The 23,778-nt window shown below is 40.1% G+C and overlaps 1 protein-coding gene across 1 annotated transcript in view; it reads left to right on the forward strand.

Annotated features, from left to right (window-relative positions):
• Positions 1 to 23,778, forward strand: part of USH2A (usherin) — a 375,341-nt gene that overhangs the window by 328,994 nt on the left and 22,569 nt on the right. Inside the window, exons 62-64 of the mRNA XM_066546427.1 lie at positions 13,680 to 13,907; positions 14,800 to 16,316; positions 17,306 to 17,624. Of these exons, the coding sequence (XP_066402524.1) occupies positions 13,680 to 13,907; positions 14,800 to 16,316; positions 17,306 to 17,624 (2,064 nt within the window). The remainder of the gene's footprint in view (positions 1 to 13,679; positions 13,908 to 14,799; positions 16,317 to 17,305; positions 17,625 to 23,778) is intronic.

The raw sequence follows: 23,778 nt of genomic DNA on the forward strand, positions 1-23,778 counted from the left end.
GGTTGGTTGGTTGGTTGGTTGGTTGGTTGGTTTCCAAAGAAACAGAAGGCAAAAAATAGTAGACTCTTGTGAGGATGGTAGTCTGAAAACTTATCTGCAATGTGGGGGAGTAGTTTACATATATAATCGCCATTAGGAGGAAACAAAGTCCGATTTATGAGTTTATCCCCTCATAAACCACAAATATTTCTCTTAGCACCTTGAACTTTTTATCTGGCCAAAGCTACAGGAATGCATGACAAATAGGATCTGGAGCATCCAAGTGTATTAATACTCCACTCACAAGGACCTGTGACAGATGGATTTTATTGTTTAACTGCAAAAACTTTATTGTATACTCAAGTCTGTGTCTTTAGCATTCTTTAAAGAAAATCTCTTTGGTTTTTAAAGAAAGAGTGAGATTGGTACAGATGTCCCTCCATCAGCATCTGACAGGCCAGATGATTTGGAAAGGATATGCTTGTTGAACTGCTTTATGAGTGCCAAGAAAAACTATGAGCATGGAAAGCAGGTTTCTACCCATGAAGTGGAGGGCTTGCTGCCAAAGTTGCTGGTGGATTCAGGGAAATGTTTCTCACCATATTAGTAGGTGCCATGTTGCATCTTTTAGCATATCAAATATCACCTGTTACACCTCTGGCACCTTTAGGCTGCTCTACTCCTACAACCCAAACTGTGGAAACTGTTCCTTCCTCCCTTCTTTTCCCTTCGCCAACCTTCCTTCCTAAGAGCACAGTTTGAGGCCATGATGATACAGGAAGCAGGAATTTCCATCCTGAGGGCCTAGTAGAAAATAACTTCTGTGTTTTTCAGATTTTTGTTAGGAACTTGTTTCTGTTTCCAGATACTCTGTGGGTCCTGCAGTCTTTACAACAGGCAGGACTCTGCTTCAGTCAGGTAATGTCCTTTAAAGGTCTGGTATTAATGGGGGCTGTGTAGCTACACAGGCAAAGCTTTGGGAGACAGTCACGTAGATGTTCACTTAAGGCATCCTATGGCTGGCTCAAGAGCAGCAGCTGGACCTGCAGTACAACATCCCCAAGCTCTTTGGCTTTGCAGTTGTGGCTGCCTTCTATGAACTAATCTATGGCTGTTCCATCTTCCTCTTTTATGGTAGCATATTTGTCTTCTAAACAGTTCTTTGCCCACACCACCCTAAGGTGGAGATGATGTGGCTGCTGGGGTTTGATCCACCCCAGTGAGACCCCTGGAGTGTGTATTGTCTGTGAGCCAAAAGGACACTGAGGAATAGTGTATTCACAATGGCAAGATGTACAGAGGTCCCAGGATCTAGTTAATGTACTGGGGCATAGCACAAATCATTACTTGTTTTGGTTCTGAATTTTGCTCCAAGTATTTTTCTAAGTCCATTTCCTTCAGGTTTGAATGCATCCATTTATTTTTTCCAATCCAGAACAGAGTTCCTAGTGTGAGACAAATATTCCTTTCGGTGTGGAGATGCTACTCTAGTGGCTGCAAAAAAAAGACACCAAGTTTACCATTGTCCCATAAGATCAGAATTGCAAATGCACCTTTAATATTGCAAGAGAGTGAGGGAAGTGGACTCCTTGCAGTGATAAATTTTCTGTATTTTCGCTATAAAGAAAACTTTACACTGCACAAACAAAATGAATGAAACTTTGCAGAGCTCTTATATTTCAACAGGCTTTAAAAAGGAATTAATGAGAAGTCAGAAGACATCTTCTCCCAGATGAAGTATTATTCTTGTCATTATGGTATAATAAAATTATTTTTTATTGTTTTCTCTTCAGGGGTTCAAGACAGATGATAATTTAGATTTTCTCTAATACTAGTCTGTGCTAGAAATACTAGACCCATGATGTACCAATAGATCATGAGATTTATACTATAGTTGTAGCTTAAGACAGTGACATATTTAAGTGCTGTGCTTAATGTTACTGGGAAGTCACCAGGTCTAAAAAGACTGAATAGAGACCCTGAGAGCAAATGGGAAAGAAAACATCACATTTTTCCACCAGGTACAAAAATAGTTTGAGTTCTAGTTGCCCTGATGTCAAATATGGTACTGCCTTTGGGCAAAAACAGAGTTGAGAACATGTGACTTTTAAAATAAGATATTTTTGAGACAAAAATTTGCTATAGATCTTTATCATGCTGCAGTTTTTCTCTTTTTTTTGGTCCTGCATAGAAGCATCACAACAGCTTGACTTCCTTTTTAAAGAAACCACTATATTGATATTTGGTTTGAGGGTATTAATGGCAATTTTAAACCACTTGAGTAACACTTTGTTCTCGACTAACATGATCTCATACTGAAGATCATGTCCAACATGCTGGCCTGTGCATGGAAATCAGGAAGACATTTGCTTCAGTATTAACTAAGTAATCATTTGCTTCCGATTAACTAAAGCAAATCCCTGTTCTGGTTGGATGCCCTCTACATTCACCATGTAGTTTTGTTCTTCTGATTATGAAGACCCTGATCCAGCATCCTTGAAAAGGCAAATGGAAGCTTACATTGATTTAAAAGTCTTTTGAAACTGCTGCAGTTCAACTTCTGAAGCTGTGAATGGTTTCGTGTTGTGTTTTAAGAAACAAGAAAGAGCAGACCTGTATGGTCTGTTGCTGTGTGCTGATTGAAAATGCTGTAACTGCCTTTATTTCTCTTTGAGTCTTAAGTGAATTTAAGAAAAAAAAAAAAAACAGATGTGAATTCTGTACACTTTGGATGGCACATGTAGGCTAGTCTGTCTAATCTGTCTTGAGAGAGAGTGTGGCTTCTCCAACAGGCCATTCAAAACAGAGGTTAAACTTAAACATCAGACTTTCCCTTTGGAGAGGCCTCCTTTCTTCTGTGCAGAGTGTAGGGAGGAATTGAGGACAGTAGCTACACAAGGTTTGGGTCAGAATGTAGGAGAACATTGTGGCTCTTTCCCAGAGTGCCTATCCTCATATTTGGGCACTTAAATACATTTGCAAGTCTGTCCCAAAAAGACTAAATTGTAGTAATTTCTCTTTGGATTGCTCATTTATAACATACATACATGCAGCTAATCAATAGATGAGACAGTGAAACTGGTGGATTTACAACTTAATATGCTGGAGTCGATAATGGGCTGAAAAGACATTTTCAATTCAGAAATCAGCACAGTATGTTCTTTACTAAGCTTACGTGATCAATTTTAATTCCTCAAGTAACTTAAATATCCAAGGAAAATACAGAATCCAAACTAAACTTGTTATGCTTCAGTTTTCAAGTAATATTTCAGTATTTACATATTTCATCTCTTCCCTAACTAATCCATCTGGCTGGTGAAAGCCACAAGCAGCTCAGACTCTTCTCTTTTGGCAGGAGCTTTGCACAGAGAAGCCCAACCCACACAAGTAGGGACTTATGAGAGGACATGATGAAAGTCTCTGTTTTATTTAGGCATTAGTGTTTCAAAGTGAAGCTTAGCTAGCTGCTTTCCTTGCTCCCACTGCAGCAGACATGGCTGTCTGCTGTTCTGTGTATGTATATGAATTCAGTGTTCACCTGACAGCACAGAAAATGGGAATGGGCAGTCTGCAGACACAGCTTCATATGCTGTGTCAAGGTGAGTTTCTTTCCAACAGTGTGCCCTGTAAGCTGAAAGTAGAGGGAATTGTACCCATGTGATCCTAGGAGGATCTGGATGTTCATCCACGAACTTTCATTTTGGCTTACTTGGGTTCAAGACTTTAAACCTGAAAGCAGATTCTCTTCCAGTTACTCTACCAAACTCCATTACCACTCTTTATTCTTGTCTTCTTTTCAAGCCTCTCCTCAGTGTGGAGTTGATTCTGAGTTTTCATATGGCAAGGCACAGTTGCTAAGGGACATGGAAATACAGAACTTGTTCTTTATTGGACATTCTTATTTTCATCAACAGGGCAGTCCATGGTAGCTGGAGTGGGAAAACAAGATCTTTGTTCCTTTTTACCATCCTTTTTACCATGGGAGCTTTTCAGGCTACTCATTGAGGCTCTCCAGTAGCTCATACAACTACTGGGGGCAGGGATCCCCTGTAGCAATCCCTACTCCAAAACCAGGGGAACATCCCAGAAAGATCTGGAAGTAAAGTCTCAGATCTCTGCTCAACCTCTCAGTATTTTGATGGGAAGCTGTGCTTTGCTGAGGAATATGTCTCTGAGTGTACACCTAAATGTGTGTCTGATCAATATCCCCTGCTAATATTCAGAAAATAGATTGAGCTTTCCTCCAGGCACAGAAAAGAGAGAAGTCATCCCTCCCTGCATAAACACTGTGTGCTTCTGGCCTTCTGCTGGTGCCTGCTGTGTACAAAAAGGTGCAGAGCAAATCCCTTTTTCCTGGCTTATACTGACATAATTGGACTGCACCTTTCCCAAATGGCTGCCTGCACACTTCCCTTTACTTTCAGCCAGTCTCTGCTTGGAGAGCAGGTATCTCCATGTAGGAAGTGTAAAGCATTGAGGAAAGGAATGGAAAACCTGGTGAAGAAAAAAAGCCTTTTGAGAGATTGGAGTCTGTACTTTTTGGCCCTTCATTTTTTTGAAATACCCAGTTCATTTTAAGGGTGACTTTTAAGTTCAGTCACATACTCAGACTAAACTTTGGCCTTTATTATGTAGCTCCAAGTAAATTGTTTGTGCTTACCTTTTAATGTCTCTCAGAAGTGATTACATACATAGCAGGCAAAGTTTGAATCAAGAGCTAGGACTGCTCAGTACAGGGCAGAGAAAAAGGAATAAAAAATAGGAAGTAAAAACCTTTTAGTCTCCTTTAAAATGCTGCTTTTATTTCCTATTGTGTTGGCAGAAAGCAGGGATTTAAAGCTGTGAATTGCCTGGAGGCTGTGCTATCTTTCTCTACTTAGCAGCAGTTAGAACTGCTCTTTTTTTTGCATGTATTGGGTGAGAGAGACAAGGACTCAGAATGATTGAGAAAAGGGAATAAACTAAGCTTGCATTTAACAATAATATGACACATCTATTGTACCTGAGTAAAATGGGATCTAAACCAATAACTATAGTTTCCTGAAGCTGCACACAGGAACACAGGGGAATATCCTGAGACTTAATTAATTAATGTTTGTAACATGATGTGAGATCCTATGATGAAAAGTCATATATAACTGCAAAGTCCTGATTTTATGGAGCACAACTGACATTCAGTGACATTTTCAAGGAAACTGATATGAGTTCACCTGCAATCTGTGTTAAAATTCAAACTGCCCTTGTACAACTCCCCTTAAAGATTTTCTTCAAACTCTTTTTTTTCTCTTTACCTTTCTCTTTCCCTGTTATGGCTGTCTGTGCAAAGGCATAAACTGAAAGTAATTGCTTTCATAGAGGAAAACCAAGGAGTCTTTCCTGTCTGTCTTCAATTCACCAAAACTACAGCCAAAGTCTCTTTTTCAAATTTTACAGAAAAGAGAAATTTTGAGATACTGCACCCAAGTAATTTTAAGATCAGGTGGAAAAGGTTTTACAGTGTTCGGAGCTACTTTTCCTCACATTATCATACATGATGTTATTTGGAAGGAGATGAAGAAGGTCTCTCATGGTCCACATATTTGAAGTCAAAAATGTCATAGGGGCAATGTGAATTCATGTAAAACAAAACTTCAGATGAAACCAAAAGCCAAGATATTTGGTCATGAGAAAAGCACATTCTTTCTGCAACAAAGTAAAACTGTGTGCCATAAGATACCTTGAGTTGGGAAGTTCATGGACATAAATTACCCATTTTTATGGATAACAAAAACATTCATGGTTTCATTATATAGTTTTATAAAGCTCCTACCACTCTGGACAGTATTAGGCAAAAAAAAAAAGAGGGAGACTAAGAAGACTGATGTGGCAGTCCAGATTTTGTTTGTTCTGATTCTGGCCATCAGCCAAAATATCAAATGGAAAATACGGTTTATGGCATTAGGAAAAAATATAACATTAACCCCCTAATGCTCCATATTAAGGATGTACCCCCTACCATTTGCAGGTTTGAGCCCTTAGGCTCTAGCTGCTGTTTGACAGCAGCAGTGGGTTGTGTTTTTCTCTTGCCATATCTACAGACTATGGATTAAATCCATGAGAGAAACCCCACTCCTAAATGTTAACAAACAGTGGATGGAAAGTCATTGCTCGTCAGGAGCACTGCATGTGGTACTTATGTTAAACATAATCTTGGAGTTCAGCTGGATGAGTGCACCTAGTAATGAAGAGGCACAAACTCCAACCAGGCCTTGTGTGCTTGACTTCCCTGCTTTTTACCTTCCCTGAAGATGTGTTTCTGCCCCAGATTATAAAGCTCCACCTGAAAGATGCTTCATTCCTGTTCCCCTTGTGACCAAGGCAAATTGCAAGTTCTGCACTGCCTGATGTGTTGATGCAGATTCCCCATTACGTGGTGGGTGAGTTTGGAATGGCACACAAATCTCCCAGCTCATTTCTGTAGGGTTTGACATTGCTTTAATATCGTGCTGCACTTTACATACCATGAAGTCTTTGCTGATGAAGCTGCTCTCTCCTCTCTCAATCCCACCAGCTCTCCACAAAGCACACCCCACTCAGCTAAAGATCAGGACATACAAGATATACACATTTTCCCAAGGGGGACACATAACTGGTTTTTGTTGTGATTCAAGTATCTTATGTTATGCTCCATTTTGTCTCAGATAGTACTATTTTTTTTCTTTGAGACATAGCCTGTCCTGTTTTGAAGAGGAACTTAGTCTAGTTGTTCATGTTCAACATGATTATTGAATGCAAAAGTACCATTTGGGATAAATAGTGATGTCAGCTTTGAACTGAGTAAACCCAAAGTTTATGGGAAACTGTCCCATCATCTATCCAGTTTATAAAAAGAGCTGTTTCTTTCCTTCTACCTCACTTTCTAGCTGTGAGGAGTAATAAACATGGTTTAAAGTAGAAAAATATGGGGGGAAAAATAAGGTGAAAAACTGGTTTATTATACAGTAGGTCTTGTGAGTGTTGTTAGAGATAAAATATTAATGTTAGGAAAACATGTTGACATTGTCCTCTAGATGGTGCCTATAGTGGAATGTCATGTCATTGATATTTTGGTTTATTTGATTTATTTAGTCATGCAGAAAGAAATCTTTTTTGGGGTTTCAATATTTCTTAGTAGATATTAGACAAATACAGATGGAAATAAATTTTTGAGAAGGTGCCATTCGGTGATATTTGATGAATTTTAAAGAAATAATTATGAAGAAGAGGAGAGGAGAGGAGAGGAGAGGAGAGGAGAGGAGAGGAGAGGAGAGGAGAGGAGAGGAGAGGAGAGGAGAGGAGAGGAGAGGAGAGGAGAGGAGAGGAGAGGAGAGGAGAGGAGAGGAGAGGAGAGGAGAGGAGAGGAGAGGAGAGGAGAGGAGAGGAGAGGAGAGGAGAATCTCACTAAAATAGCAATGTTGACTTTGCCCAAAGAGGTTTTTTTAAGGTTTTACCATCAAAAGTACAACATCATTGGTGTTTTAAAAGTGTACTGCTACCCAAAGGCCAACTTGATTTTATTTGATTTCATTTTAATGTGCAATGCATCCTAGTTTTCTTTGTGTTGCTTTGCTTTCAAGTCAGAGCTGGGGATTCAGATGCCTGGTGAGACTGCAGCAGGTCCCAGGTGTGCCAGGAAAGAAAACTGTCTACTGTGAAAAGAGGCAGCAACTCCACCAGGCAGATTCAGCTACATGCAATCCACATGCCCTGCCAGGAAGGAGGAAAATTAATTGCAATGTAGTAATTTTCTATCAGGTATTAATTGTTGTTACTTGCAGGTTATTTTGAATTTAGATTAAAAAAAAAAACTGCTGTTTTTAAAGGTTTCTTCCTGGTACAATCCACAAGCCCATGTAGGACAGTTGGCACAGGAAATGATTCAGTTATGTGGCAAGTGAAACAGGGTGTGCAGATTAGGGTTTTTATTAACAATGCTGCCAGAATGGTGCTGTTAGGAAAGCATGAGAACATTGGGTCACAGAGGAGAGAAAAGTTGTGTTCTCTGGTGTTGATGGCAAAACTACAGTTTGTATCAAAAATAAGGTACAAGAATATTCTTAAAGTTAAAAAGAAAAGAAAGCATTTTGCCAGGAATCTCAAGGAAGGAATATTGTTATGATCATGTAATCAATGTTTATGTTTTAATAAGAAGCCATTTTATGTGCTTTACTTTGTGGGCTGAATTTATTCTAATCCATTTTTAAACTAAAATTTGCTATATTTATTTATAGAAAAGCAGATTCAAGTATAATGAATTTTTGAATGTCATGTCCTAGCCACTGTAGAAGAAAAGACTGCATTGATCCATCTCAGGGCTGGGAAAGGAAGAATGTCCTTTCATCCCAACAAAAGACAATTTAGATGAACATGCCCTCGGCAAAAATGTTTTAAAATTATTTCAGGTTTAATAAGGGACTATCTGGATTTATGAACTTAAAAATTTTATTTAAATATTTGTCTAGTTTTTTTCTTTGGGTTTTTATTTGCCATAAAAATTATTACCTGTGTACATTTTGCTGCTATTGAAAGCCTGTTGGGTCATATCAAATAATCAAGTCATTAATGAAAATTAAATATATATGTTGAAAGGCAATTTTAAGATTCTGAAATGAGATGCAAAGTTCTTAAAATGTAAAATTTGAAGAGTGAAATTTCCAAAAAAATTTTAATGAAAATTCTAAAATTATTTTTTATACAAATTGGAATGAAAATAACTAGTGCAACATCAATTTCTTGTAAAAATGGAAATTCTGGTTACCTGTAGGCAAGATAATTTCTGGTTAAATGAATAACATGTTGGTTTCTGTTTGACCAACCTTTAAGATTTTTCACTACTACCATGGGAATAATTTATATTCCAGTCCGCACTGCTACAGGAATAGACTCATAGATTACCTGTGTATCCATAAGTTATATCCTTGTGAATCTGAGCATAAGGCTTTAGGAATAGAGTAGATTTTTTAAATGGAAAAGACACAGCGTGCATGATATAAGCCTGAGGAGGAAGGCAGCCCAAAGGACAAGTTAGTGTTTGCATGTGAATATGAGCTCAGTGCAATGTTTAGAGTGAAGGCAGGGGCTAAGAATTGTCTGGGAAATAAGAATGAACATCAGAGTCAAGGTAGAAGTGCTCCCAGTGCTTTGCAGAAAATGGCAAAGAGTCTGGATTAGACAGGGAGCTGGATAAGACAATAATGACAAAGATGAGGATAAACTGAGTATCTTTATAAACTCCCTAGCATTCCCCCTTGCTTCTGTCACATGTGGAAGAATCTATTTGACTTCCTTGATGGAGAATTTGGAAATTTTAGTCAGACAATGGTTGGATTGATGTAATGGCTGTCAGGAGACCATAGCTTTCTCGTCCCTTGCTCAGGGAGAGTTCCCCACTCTGCCTCTAGACAAGGGGATGTTCTACTGAACTGCCTTCCCATTGTTTATGTCCATGGGTTATGAAAGAGCTGGTTTGGATCCCTGTGCCACTACTACAGTGAGCAGTGTGATAGTGTCTGATGCCACTGCGTTTAGTTAGAGGCTACAGAAAGAATGGGCTAGCTTTTTATTCAGCTGTTCAAGATACCTGCCAAGCAGAGATTATGGTACCAAGAGAAGATAGGGAGGGAGAAGAAACCAGAGCATAACCTTAACATGACTGGTGATGACTTGCTGAGCTTTGATGATTACCCCAGAAGAAGGGACAGATACTCAAACTGCCTGTTGGGCAGCTCTTCAGTGATTCAAAGATCTTCTGATGTGTCTGTTACAGCTTGAGCTCATTCCCTGAGACCTAGGCAACTGGGTAAGTTGGCCTGCCTTGAAAGAAGAGGAAAAGCCCAGAGTGACACCCCTGGAAGTGCTGCTTCATCAGATCGAGAGATTCAAAGATGACTAGGTTGTGTAGTTGTATGCAGTTTAAACATTTGTGCAGGGAGTCCACCCGTGCAGAGTATTATTGACAGCTACAGATCAATGCTAATTTTTGATCATTTTCAACCTACAAAGACCTCTTGACCCTGTTGCCACCTTAGGGGCACTTCAAGTAGTCAAAAGCAATCACAGTAGGCAGTGTAAAATCATCAGACCCTTGAAGGCTGCACAGCCTTGCACGTGCCTGGGAGGAGGACCAAGAGGTAGCGAGGAAGGCAGGCACCTTGCATTATGGATGCCACTGCCTTTGAATGACATGAAAGACTATGCTAATTTGTTTCCAGACTTTAAGTGACTTCTGTGTTCATGAATTAAAAAATAAACAAACAAAAAAGGCAATCTGAAGCAAATCTTGACGAATGCATTATTCATGATTCATGTTCTCTCATTTTATGTTTGGAAAAATGTGTTAAAACAAGGTTTTATTTTAAATAACTTTTATCCTAATTTACAGTGAGAAGAGTGGAATTAGTGGAGGAGTGTATTTGTTGCTGTTAACAGCTTGTGCTGCTACTGGCAGCATGTGAAGGACTTTACAGAGCAAAAACAAAGGTCCTGCCTGGAGTAGTGGTGATGCTGCTAGAGCTGTACCAGGGGAGCAGACCAGGCTACCAAAAGCAAGGGCTGTGCCAAAGGCTGGGCTCTGGGCTGCAGGGTGTGATCAGGTCACAGTGGCTTGTCACAACCTCCCTCCTCTGTCAGGTGTCCATTTCTGTAGTGTTTACAAGGAAAGAATTAAAAGGCCACATAAAAGGAATGTGAGACTGTACACACTTAAATGTTTGCTGGAATATTTTTAATTTAATGACTGATAGAGCGTGAATGCTTCACAGTTGGGGACAGAGAAAGGAGGGCATGGGCTTGAAGTCCATTGGATTTCATGGTCAGCCAGTCTACAAACATCTTAATGTTCACATTAAAATTTTATTTTGTTGGCTTTCTTTTAATGGTGAATGAAATCTGGACTGTTAGCATGTGTAAACATGGGAAATATAAGTTTATGCCTTTGCAGAGGAAGACTGGGAGAATATTCCAGACAATGATTTTGTTCACGTGCCTATTTAAGGTTGTGTCATTGCCCACTGAAACCAAAGTTACAGTGCTATCAGTGCAAGGTATATTTTACAATTTATATTTGACCATTCCAGTAGGACAGTATTTCTAGGCTGAAAATGTCATGGGAGGACATAAAGTGATTCTTGAAATGAATCACCGAGTCTGCCATCCATACTCTTTTCAGCATCAGCCTTTGAGCTGAGCAAATTCACGGCTGGCAATGGCAGCAGGGCAGGGGGAGAAAGTGTGGCTCTGTATTCTGGGAGTATGTCCCCTGAGCTTACTTCAAAACCAAACAAAACAAAAATACATGTAAACCGTTTGCTCTTCAAGAAGTATCTGTAGGAGCCAGGGATAAAAGTCATCCCTGGAAGGAATGGTTTAGCAGTCTCCAGAGAACATGATGAACTGCAGGCAAGGAAATCCCTCCACCCTTGTTTCATTTCAAAGTGTAGTGAGGATTGTAAATAATTAAATCTTGGGGTTTAGTGAGGAAATGGTAGAGAATGATGAAAAATATGCCAGTTTTCTGTTTAAAGATAGAAATCTAGTGTTTTGTAGCATTGCTGTCACAAAAACCCACCCGATGATGCAGCTCATTAAAAAGCAGAGCAATTGCTTTTTGTCTGATGTTTTTAATAATGTGTTTGTACCTTCAGAGAGCCTCTCTGTGTAGCAGTTCAGGGGCAGTAATTTAATGCTGTGTGCTCTCTTCCTCCCATCCCCACCCCCGAACCATGGAATGTAAATTTTAGGCTTTTAAAAGTTCTGTTTTGAAAACCTAATAGATAACTGTCCTCATAAAAACTATTAATACAGACTACATCCAATTGTAAAGCTAATTTTAATCATGTTTTGTGCCAACATAATTTCTGATGCCAGATTTTTATGCTAAGCATGAGCCTCGATTTAAATGTGGTTCTTTAACCTGCAGTTCATAATTTTGCAGTCAGCTGTATAGGTTTTTTGGCTATGGCAGTTTAAATGCTTCCACTTTCAAGGATCTAAGCCATAAATGTTTATTAAAAGAATCTATAATGAAATCAGGTTTGTTATTTTTTTAATGGCTGCCTTGAGTCTGTTGGATGACTGAACGCACATTGTTAATCATTAAGTACTCATGTTACAAAAAGTGTTTGATAGTATTGCCATCTAGGGGCTGAATGAAATTCTCCATACCGAAATAAACTGTAATTGAACAGGTGCTGCTATTGACAATATACATATGTTTTTGCTTTATAGCCCACATGCTTTCCATGTTTCTTATGACAAAAGATATCTCTAAATGTCCCACAGCAGCCAGAGCTTTTTTATATATAATCTGTTCGAGGTGATTGCTATTTGCATTTCAGCTTATGCTTTTTTGGCAGTGATGACTGGGAATTCCTAACAAAGAATTATACTTTTTTGCATTATTAATCTTGCTAGTGTTTGCCCTGTTTAACAGAAAAAAGGAATCATTTATCAGAAAAGTATGTTTATAATCTGTACTTGTGGCATCTTCAGATTTAATATTCATAATGGTCATTCGAATGCTGTGCTATATTTATCTAAAAGACTAACTCATTGTTTTGAGGAAATAACTATTTAAATATTTATGATCTAACTTTTAATATTTAAAAAAAAGAAATTAATATTTCTTTAAAATTTGTTTCTGAGTCTGATAGCTTAACAAATGTTTAAATATTAAACAATCGGAAATGTTAGCATTTAGCAACTTAATATGACTTACTGACACAGGGAAATTGACTTCAGCTCTTTCTGTCACATGAAGGCAACTGAATCCCTGCACTCCCTTTCTTGTGGTCTATATAATTCATGCCAAAGTACAGCTAAAAAAGAGATTAAATATATCAGTGATCAGCTGAACTCCTTTTTTCTTTGTTCCTCTGATCTGACACATCTGCACAGTCTCCTACTGGAACATGTTACTCCTGTTCTTTGTTGGTCACTGTGCCTTTTGTGACTGTTCAGAATAATTCCACGGCTGTTTTGCCTTCCTGCCTAGATCAGATTTTGTGCTGCGGCTTTCCTTGCCCAAGCAGTGTCAAGTCTGTGTCAGATGCTCTTTGGGGTGAGCTGGGATGCCAGTGGCCCCTCCTGGCCATGGCTGATGTCCATCAGCCTGCGTCCCCACCATGCCCCTCTGCTGAGCTGTGCTCTGGTGTGGCAGCAGGTCAGCCCCAGTCCTTGCAGCCCTGGCTGAGCCCAGTGGGATTCACAAATTGTTTATCCAGATTACCATGGCCTGAGTAGCTAGAACAGGACAACATGCCTATGAAATGTCACATGTACACACAAGATGTGTAAGATTTCTGTGGAGGCAGGCATCACCCATGTACCACAGATTTCTACATGCTTGAGTCCAATTCCAGGAAGCTTCATCCTCACTGAGAAGCTCAGACACATGCTGAATGAACTCTAAGTTGTGTCCTAGCTGAGATTCAGACTGTGGAGGACTCCCAAAGAATTCATTACAAAGGCTCCATCATAATCATAGATAATTTTTTTAAACCATAAGAATTTCTTTTTGAGGCTCAGTCATAAAATACCACCAAAAAAAATCCTAGAAACCAGATGGGGTATTCTGCAAAGCAGTCAGAAGTGACCCATAGCTGAGGCCTCATTTTCCAAGTGACATAAACCACAGATGCTGATTACTTTTTTAACTAACTCAAACATCTGTATTCTTGCTTCAGGGAACAAAGCATCAGGCTCATTTATTTGGATTGAAACCTTTCACAACATATCATATTCATGTCGTAGCTGTAAACAATGCCGGGCAGGTTTCAAGCCCCTGGACATCTGTGCGCACTTTGGAAGCTTCACCCAGTGGCCTGAGCAACTTCACTGTGGAAAAGAAAGAAAATGGCAGGGCTCTGCTGCTAAAATGGTCAGAGCCCTCTCAACCCAATGGCATGATTAAGGTAATATTCATCTTGAAAGAAAGTTCACTGGATTAAAAAACAGAAGGGAAATGCTGAATATCAAATTAAAACATTTTTTTGATGAAAAAGACCCAATCTAATGCATTATAGTTTAAAAAAATGTGGAAGTCCTATATAAGCCCAAGGCACTCTGTGAGTTCTCTATGCTTGTCATTATATTAAAATGAATAATAACATTCTTGTGCTACTCTGTGACTATAAATTTTCATGTACACTGAACCAAATTGTTCATTTAATGCATAGAAAGCTGCACATGAAAACTCGTAATCTTACTCATCATGAAATTGGGCATGACCAAAATGTGTTTGTTGAAAACCTCAGTTTAATAGAGTGTTGCTCTGAAATTTGGGATGTCTTTTAGCTCAATGGTTTCAACTGAGTGTAAACCTTTACTTGCAGGGTTTGCAACTAGATGGGTTTATTTGGAGGTTTTTTCCCTTAAGTGATATTCTTTAGAGCTAGTCTGTGAGAAGCTTTCTGCTGGCCCGTGAGAGCCTTGCAATGAAACTTGATAACAATCAAATATAATGAAAACTGTCACTAAGTGATTTATTACTGCATTCAAAATGAAAAAATAATGAAAATTGGATCAAAACATTCCTTTTGTATCCATGATCTGTTTGTGAGGCGATTGTTACCAGCAAGAATAAGTTTCTGAATCATTGGTTAATAGTCCTTACCCTATTGCAAAGATTAAGGGTCTCATCTACTGATTATTGACAAAAATTGTTTTGTTTTGTTTTCCTTCCTTCCTTCCTTCCTTCCTTCCTTCCTTCCTTCCTTCCTTCCTTCCTTCCTTCCTTCCTTCCTTCCTTCCTTCCTTCCTTCCTTGCCTGCCTGCCTGCCTTTCTTTTTCTTCCTTAATTCACAGACCTACAATGTTTTCAGTGATGACCACCTGGAGTACAGTGGTTTATCTCGCCAGTTCCTCTTCCGGCGCCTCGAGCCGTACACCCTGTACACGCTCGTGCTGGAGGCGTGCAATGCAGCAGGCTGCACTCGCTCTCCACCCCAGCCAGTCTGGACAGATGAAGCTCCCCCAGTGTCCCAGATGGCACCCATAATCCAGGCAGTGAATGCCACCAACATTGAACTGAGATGGTTGCAGCCAATTAATCCAAATGGAAAAATAATTCGCTACGAAGTTATTCACAGACACACAGAAGAGACTGTTGCAGGGCACGGAGCAACAAGAGAAGATGAGAAAATTGTTTTCACAGAATATAACACTGAAAGCAATACATTCACCTATAATGATAAAAGTTTACAGCCATGGACAAGGTATGAATATAAAATACGCACCTGGAATGCAGCAGGCTACACTGACAGCTCCTGGACAATGGCAGAGACTAGTCAAACTGCCCCAAAAGGTCTTGCTGTCCCCAGTTTATCCGTGGTCTCAGCCAACCCCCATAAAGTGCTCATATCCTGGACGCCCCCAGCACAGCCCAATGGCATTCTCCAGTCATACAGGCTGCTGAAGAATGATGTTCTCTATCCTTTCAGCTTCGACGCTGGTACTCTCAGCTATGTGGATGAGGACTTGCTGCCCTACACGGTGTACAGCTACGCAGTGGTTGCCTGTACCATGGGGGGCTGCTCCACCAGTGAGCCAGCTGCAATACGGACACTAGAAGCAGCTCCTGCCTTGGTGGACCCCCCATCTCTGCAGGCTGTCAGTGCCACTCAAATCAGTGCAGCCTGGGCACCTCCCCAAACACAAAATGGAGATATCACCAAGTACATATTGAAATTAGGCAATGAAGAGTATTATCCTGGCAACAGTTTGCAAATGCTTGTCTCTAACCTGCAGCCTTACACACAGTACGATTTTGCATTGGTCGCCTGTACTGCTGGGGGCTGCACCTCTAGCACATCCCAGTCTGTAATGACCATGGAGGCTCCACCATTAAATATGGAAGCTCCCAGGCTGCTGGTCATGGGCTCGGAGTCCATTGAAATCACATGGAAACTCCCAAATAAGCCCAATGGCAAAATCACGAGCTACGACCTAAGGAGGGATGGTGTGCTTGTTTACTCCGGTCTGGAAACTCGGTATCTCGATTTCACCCTGATGCCAGGCATGGAGTACAGCTACACTGTCACAGCAAATAACAGCCAGGGCAGCGTCACCAGTCCCTCAGCTCAGATAAAAACCAACCCCTCTGCTCCATCTGGGATGTTGCCTCCTAGGCTGCAGGCATGGTCTTCCAGTGAGATTTTGGTGGCCTGGGATCCTCCTATCAAAGTAAATGGTGACATTAGAAACTACACCATCTCTCTCCACAAGCCTGGTGAAACAGGAAAGAAGACTTTTGACTTTGATGCATCTCATGTTTCCTTTCTGAGACGGTCATACATAGTGGCACAGCTACAGCCCTACAGCAGGTAAGTCTGGAAGAACCCAATTGTTGAATAAATGTTGTGGGGTGGTGCAGTGGGCTGGCAGGCAGCTCAGACATCTTGCTTAAACAGATAGTCAGACCCATGGGATTGTTTGCTAAAAAGTAAATAATAAAACAAGGATTTTTTTCCTTTTGAATTTATAGTAACACCAACTTTATATCATCTTGATGAAGTGCATAGTGTTCACTTAGATTGTAATTTATAGAAGGGATAATTCAGCACTCTGCTATAGGCTCCAAACCCTGCAATCGTGTACTGTTGTATCATTCACATGGTGTCTGCTATGGAGAATAAATAGGGCTTTAGTTGATAAAATTCAGGGTGGGGAGACCAAAGTCATGGTCATAGACCATTCACAGGGTAGCTGGGCTGAAATTAATGGACCATGTTTGAACCCTCGAGCTGGAAACAAGTGATTTGTGATTAAGTGAAAGCTAACACTTAAGAAAGGATACCAGACTCGGCTACAGAAATGCACTTGATACTGAAGTAATATCTTCCCCACTAATTCTTGATTATTTACCTGACCTTTCCTTATATATTTGTGTAGGCATAATTTGTGTGTGTTACATGGTTGATAAGTTTGTCTACTATTTACATATAACTAATCTAAATCCAAAGAGAGTAAGAGAGGAGCTCTGGAGTTCTCAAATGACATCCAAATCATCTCTTACAATGAATCATCATTTTGGTTTATATCATCAAAATCAAAATGATTTTGATCACTTCACTCCTGCAGATGTTAACTGCTCTGAAAAAAACCAAACCACACCCAAATTAAAACCCAGCAGACAGTGTTCTTCCTCTTTGCACACAAGGCACAGCACATAACCCATGTGTTAATGCAAATTGCGTGCCTATAAAGAATTCCAAAGACCGGGAGAAATGAAGAGATCCGCCCGATCTCACACACAGTTTGTATTTGTATCTGCAGCGTTTTAATCACCTTGCTCCTCTCTGTGCTCCCCAAGGTACGAAGTGCAGCTCCAGGCCTGCACGGAGCTGGGCTGTGCCTCCAGTGAGTGGGCATCGGCGCGGACGCTGGAGGCGCCGCCGGCAGCGCAGCCTGCCCCTCTCATTGAGATACAAACAGCCCGCGGCTTCCAGTCCACTGCTTCCATCCTCTGGAGCGGCCCCAAGCAGCCAAACGGCAAGATTTTGTACTATGAACTTTACAGGAGGCGAACAACTCAAGCCCACGTAAATTTAGACCTCTCCCTGGTTTACAATGGTTCTTCAACCTCCTTCGAAGATGACAAGCTGCTGCCTTACACAGAGTATGAATATCAGGTGGGAATTGAAGCTATTTAGCAGCTCTGATTAGGATTTCAGTGCACTTTGAGAACCTTACTTTACACTTACAATGAACATACACATCTCAATTCTAATGTTAATAGCATTGTGGAACCCAAATGATTATTGTGAATGTATTTTAAAGAATTGAGAAGCTGGAAATAATTCCATACAAGCAATATATTCATTCAGCATTTGTTTACCTTAGCAGTAGGTGCCCATGTATCTTATATGTTAAATGTTTGTGTACCCTCCAGAGCCTCTGCAAGTCTCTGTTATGAGAAATTCTAGTTCTTAAAAGGCAGGGGGTTTCCCATTATTTTTTCTTTCTTTTTCCATCCTCCCCAATCTACTATGAATTAATTTTTAATTTAGATCTTAGATTAATTTTAGATCTTAGAGCAGTTTACATCCAAAGGGACTGTTTTCTCTTTAAATTAGTCATTAGAATGACAAGTACAATTTTTTGGTGGTTCAAAAGTGAATTTGCTGCTGATGGTTGGTGTTCTCATTTTGTTTAATATATACCTGAAACAATGCATTCCACCTCTTGAGCAAGGTGGAGCAATCTTTCTTTTACAGGTTCATTGGCTTTATAGGATCACAAGATAATTCAGGTTGGAAGGGCTCTCAGGAGGCCATCCAGCTCAACTTTCTGCCCAAAGCAGGGTCAGTAAAGAGGTCAGATGAGGTTTTGCAGGGCTTTATCCAGTTGCATCTTGAAAACCTTTGGGGAGAAGATTGTAACCTTACAGTCTGCTCCACTGCCTGACTGTCCTCATTGCAAAAAAGTTTTTTTGTTATGTTCAGTCTGAACCTTTTTTGCTTGAACTTACACCTATTTTCTCTTGTCCCCTCCCAACACATACCATAGTAAAGAAGCAGGCTCCACCCCCCCCATTAGCCTGCAGGACAACTGCAATCAAGTCCCTTCAAAGCCATCTCTTGCCCAGGCTGAACAAGACAAGTCCCATGGCTTCTCTTTACAGGCACTTTTCCAACCCCCTGATTACCTTGGTTGCCTGCCACTGAACTCACACTCCCATTTATCAATATATTTCTGTTATTTGGGGGCCAAAACAAAAGAGACACTAAATAAAGGTAGTTAATCACTTCCTTTAATTGTCTGGCTGTGCTCTTGTGAAACAGCTCAGGATGCTGGCAATCTTTGCTGCCAGATTACTCTGCTGGCTCATATTCAGCTTTCTACCTTTAGGTGCTTTGAAGCAGAGGTGCTCCCTAGTTGGTCAGTAATGCAGACCCTGTGATACTGCAAGAAGTTATTCCTCCCCAAAAGCAGGACTTTGCATCTGTCTTGCTGAAATTCCCATTCTCTAGGGCCTCCTGACTGGCAGATCTGTCCTTCAGCACATCAACTGGTCCCTCCAGTTTGGTGTCATCTGCAGGTTTATTGAGAGCACACTGTATAGATCAGGTTCTTTGGTAGCTCTGCTCCACTGCTATTGCTTTATCCTTTTGAGTACCCAGAAACCATGAAGAATTAAACCTAAAAATTTGCTTTATCACATTAGTCTATCCAGCTGCTGCATGCACACGTGTCATAGACTCATCAAGTCATGCAGTTTGGAAGGAACATCCAGAAGGCATCCAGCCTAACTCCCTGCTTGAGGCAGGTCCAGATAGACCAGGCTCTCAGGGCTGTGTCCAGCTGAGTTTTGGATCAAGTTCTCTATCCTTGCAGATGCAAGGATGGAGATTGTACAGCCTGTGTCAGCAGAATTATTGTTAGACCAGATTTCCTTGCTGCTTTAGGCAGGATCTGTGGGGAATGTGAATGCAAGTGCAGATGGGGCTGAGTAGACAGTAAGCATTGGTAGCAGACCCAAACCATACTTGTTAGGAATCTTTCTTAGATGAAGAAATACTCTCCAAGCTGGATGTTGTAGATATTGGCTATAGGATGTTCTCAGCTGGGCTAACTTTTAATTATCTCAGTCAGAAGCTGTTTTTTGGGAAGTGGATACCACAGAGACTTTTTTCAGCCAACATTTTTAATGACTTATCAGTGACAGATAAAAAAAAAAGAAACCTCTTAATCAGATTCCTGTGCTTTATTGTGCTGTATTCAAGATGTAGCTTTTTATCTTGGTTCTGCTCCATAACTAGGCTGAGCTTTTGATTGGAACTCAATAATTTTTGGTTTTTTTCACCAGTGGCCATTTATTTCACCATGAGAAGTTTTTCAATGCATGCATTTGTCTTCCATTTAAGTCACTTGCAGCAGTCCTCTGGGATGTATTCTGAGCTTCTCAATTGTTGACAATTTATATCTTGCCTGTGAGACAAGTTATTCATAAGTATAGGGCTTGGCTTTTGCTATTATGCTGATGAAACCCAGATTTATATTTCACTTAAACTGGATATTGATTCTCCTGTCTCTGTATTTGAGGCTTGTTTGCTGGACATAAAACTTTAAATGCAGCTGAATTTCCTCCAGCAGAATGCAGTTAAAGCGCTGTGCTGGGACTCTCTCCAGCATTTTTGGAGATATTGAGATTTAGTTCAATGCTCTAATAGCTTCTTTGGACCTGAAATCAGGACTTTTGAGTCTGGGCTTTTGGGGAATTTTTTCATTGGGTTTTGTTGGTTTGTTTTGTTGTTTTTTAATTTGTTTGTTTTCTTGGAAACTTCAGCTGAATATTAAGTTTTATAAAACCAGGTGCAGAAGTTGCACTTCCAGAAATGATGATGTGAGTTTAGAAGCTCATGCTGACAGAAGGGACTATGCCCCCAAAAATGCTTAGGTCACTGTTCTTCAAGGAAGTACATTTATACTTGAAAGGGCCAGTTCTGCATATTAGCACCTGCTAGTTTGCAGTGGGGTTTTAAGTGGCATACAGTGCCTATTTCCATACTTCAAACAAAACACTAAGATCTTGAAACTCCCTCTGTTGGTCTAGTTGTACATTTAGATACTTGCATTTTCTAGAGCATCTTTTAGGTATTTGTTGGAATTCTGCTTGATATCCCCAACTCTATTAACCATGTACTTCTGTGTGATCTGAAAATCCCCATGATTAAAACAAACATTATCACTCATGAGGCCCAATGAGTTTGCAAGTGCAATCCTTTGTTTCCTGGAATATTTCTGAAACAGGAGTATGTAGGCCTTCCTTGGGAATCACTGGAAGTGGTGTCCAGTGTTACCATATAGCAGCCTATAGAGTCAAACCTGTTTTTCTCAGCTAAAGAAAAGCTCTTCTGAGCAGAGACTTGTGGCATTTAGTGCAAAGCAGAGCTCTCACAGTGTGGTGTGATTTCCATGCAAATGCAGTATCACTCCTCCACAATTACACTTAATTGTGTCCTTAAAACTGCTTCTTTAGATTAATGGCTTAATGTCTTCCTGGTTTAGGACACATCCTTATTTCTATTTGGCAGGCACAGAACATGTAAAAGACAATTACAAATTACATGTAAAAGAAAATTACAATTGTCCCTCTTCTGAAAGGTTTATGACTCCCTGCAGAGGTTTATTCTCCAAGAGGACTATTCAATGCACCAAGACAGGGCTGCATTGCTGGAGGTGTCTGCCTCTGACCACTGTAAGAGGCACAGCATCCCTTCTGTGTGTGGAGAGTCCTTCTCACCCTCCTGTTACTGCAGCCAGCTGAAGGGTCTAGGAAATACCCCAAGACACACCAGGGTAACTATGTGCTGGGTCCTCTCAAAGAGAAAACAAATCATATTCTAATTTTGGAAGAATAAACTAAAAAAAAATGGGTGCAAAGTCATGAAGACTAAGGACCAGTTACATGGGGTGTATAATAGGTTGGCCCCATTGGTCATTTTCCAATGCTAGGAAGGACACTTGGTTTACCCGCCTGTGTGTCACATTGTTGGCTGAGCTCCAGCTTGTGCTGATTAGTTACTGACAAACAGGTCAGTGACTTCTGCAGTTTAAAATCAGGTAAAACTGGTTTTCTGGTTCACCAATGATGGATAGTTACCCATTTGTAATATCCCTCATATCTGACTCCTCTTCATTCTTTAAATTCCCCATTTCTTCCCATCTCTCTTACAGAAAGATGCACTGCAAGGCAGTGACATTAAAAAAAAGTAGTTCTTTCTTCCATTCCCTTCTTGTTATTTTGTTTGTAAGACTGTTTTTTCTTACAAGGTTTCTGCTTCCAATTACAGAGAATTTCTCATACTACATCTGCATTAGACTACCACCCTTGACCTCAGCTTCTGAAAAGTAAAGCAGACATAACTGTTGTTTCACTGATGCTATGATGATACCTCCTCTAGATATCCTCTTGCAGAATGAGATACTTCCTTTCCCCTAGTAGAAGAGGGCCATTTGAAACCACATAATTTTGTTCATTAAGCCCCACCTCAGGCAGTGTGTTTCTCTTGTCAACATAATCTTAAATTCAAGTGTGTTGATGCAATAAAACCTTGAAATTTTTTTTCATTAAATTAAATATGGATATTAGACTGGATTTGTTGGCATCCAGGTTTACCAATGAGACTCTTACAGTGCCACTCATGCAGGACCCTTCTCAGTAAATTTTGGTTCCGACATATTCAAAACCATGGCAAGCTATCCTTTAAAAAGACATTAGTGTGAGTACCAGGGGAAAATATACTCCAGGGCTGTAGATATTTCCTTGATATGATATCCTTGATTGTATCTTTTTATTTATGAGGCATAATTTATGACTGCTGAAAAGCAAACTAAAATGAGTGATGACTAACTGCAGCCAAAGTAATAAATCAGAAGCAAAGAAAGAAGTGGTGATTTTGATCGAATCTATTGAATTAGCTGTTGCCCTTAGCCATTACAGGTATTGGAAAGACCTTTTAATATCTGCTTATCACTCTCATGGGAACTTGGTAACTATCTCATTATATACCCATAGGAAACAAATTATTTAATTTTCTATCTTTTAGAGCTAAACCTTTTTACATCTCTCATTAATTACTGGCATTATGCTATGTTATATGGAATGAGCTTTCTTTAAAATTTGGTAATTTTTTTAAGTCCCAAAGTTTTTGCCTATTGTCTTTCCCTTTTCCAGAATGGGTTTAGTAGTTCTATTATTAGCATTTGAACAGTGGAGATGAATAGCAATGTTAAGAGGCTCTAATTAACACAGTACTAGAAATGGGGATCTGAAATCTATTCCATTATATGTTTATGACCTCCATAAGGAGAGTAACAATGTTGAAGAGGGAAAAGTATAGGGCAATCTGAGAAGGGGCAATCAGGAAGCACACATTTGATTACTACCTTCTTGTTCCCCTACTCATGAATGAATGTGATACTTTCTTCTACCTTGCCTTTGCTCTGTCCACCATAAACTGCACCCACTTTTTAAACGTTCTGCTTTGCTAATACCTGCCTGATACTGAAGTGCCCAGATGTGAATACATTATCCTAATGCTGAATGCTAGATTTTGGTAAATAAGCTTCATGCTCTGAGCTCTGCTGATATCACATTAGTAACTCCAAATTGGCCAGCCATATGACAGTCCATTCACAAAGACTTGTTAAGGATGCTGCAATTGATGGTGAGAGGGAGGTTCTTTGGTTTTCTTTCATTTCAACCAGCCAAGACTGTGGTCTCTTCAATTGTCTTGAAGGTTGCTATTGGAACATAACCAAAAATTGAGGGCTGTGTTTCTGACTTTGCTGAAGTCAGATCTTATATGACCCTAAAGTATCTTACTATATTGGAAAAGAATTACACTGTGAAAACTCTGCATTTATGGAAAAGTAAGGCTTTTCCATAAATGGAACAAATCTAAGTCGAGAAATGGAAAGCAAAGTCTCAAAGTAGTGCTGGGTCTTTGAGGTCTCCATGAAACAGCTTTTAGAAAGAGAAGAGCAGTACAAACTGCTCTGCTACCATTTGTCTCTCATGGCATGTGACAAGCTGTGCCAGCATTGAATTCTTTTTGGAAAGACCAGCAGTCACAGGTGTGTAGAGTCTTTGCTTACCATAAGAGCAGAGATCCAAGTTGTACCTGACTCTTACACACAGAAGTAGAGTTACATGCATGTGTAAAAGGGTTGGCTTGGTCTGACCTTGTGGTTCCCAGAACCTACAGCCCTCCATAACTCCCTACAGGTCTGAGCACTGCTCAGAGCCAGTGAGAGGTGGTGACTTACTAATGAGACTTT

Source organism: Molothrus aeneus, chromosome 3 (assembly GCF_037042795.1).
Source record: "Molothrus aeneus isolate 106 chromosome 3, BPBGC_Maene_1.0, whole genome shotgun sequence".
Classification (NCBI taxonomy): Eukaryota; Metazoa; Chordata; class Aves; order Passeriformes; family Icteridae; genus Molothrus; species Molothrus aeneus.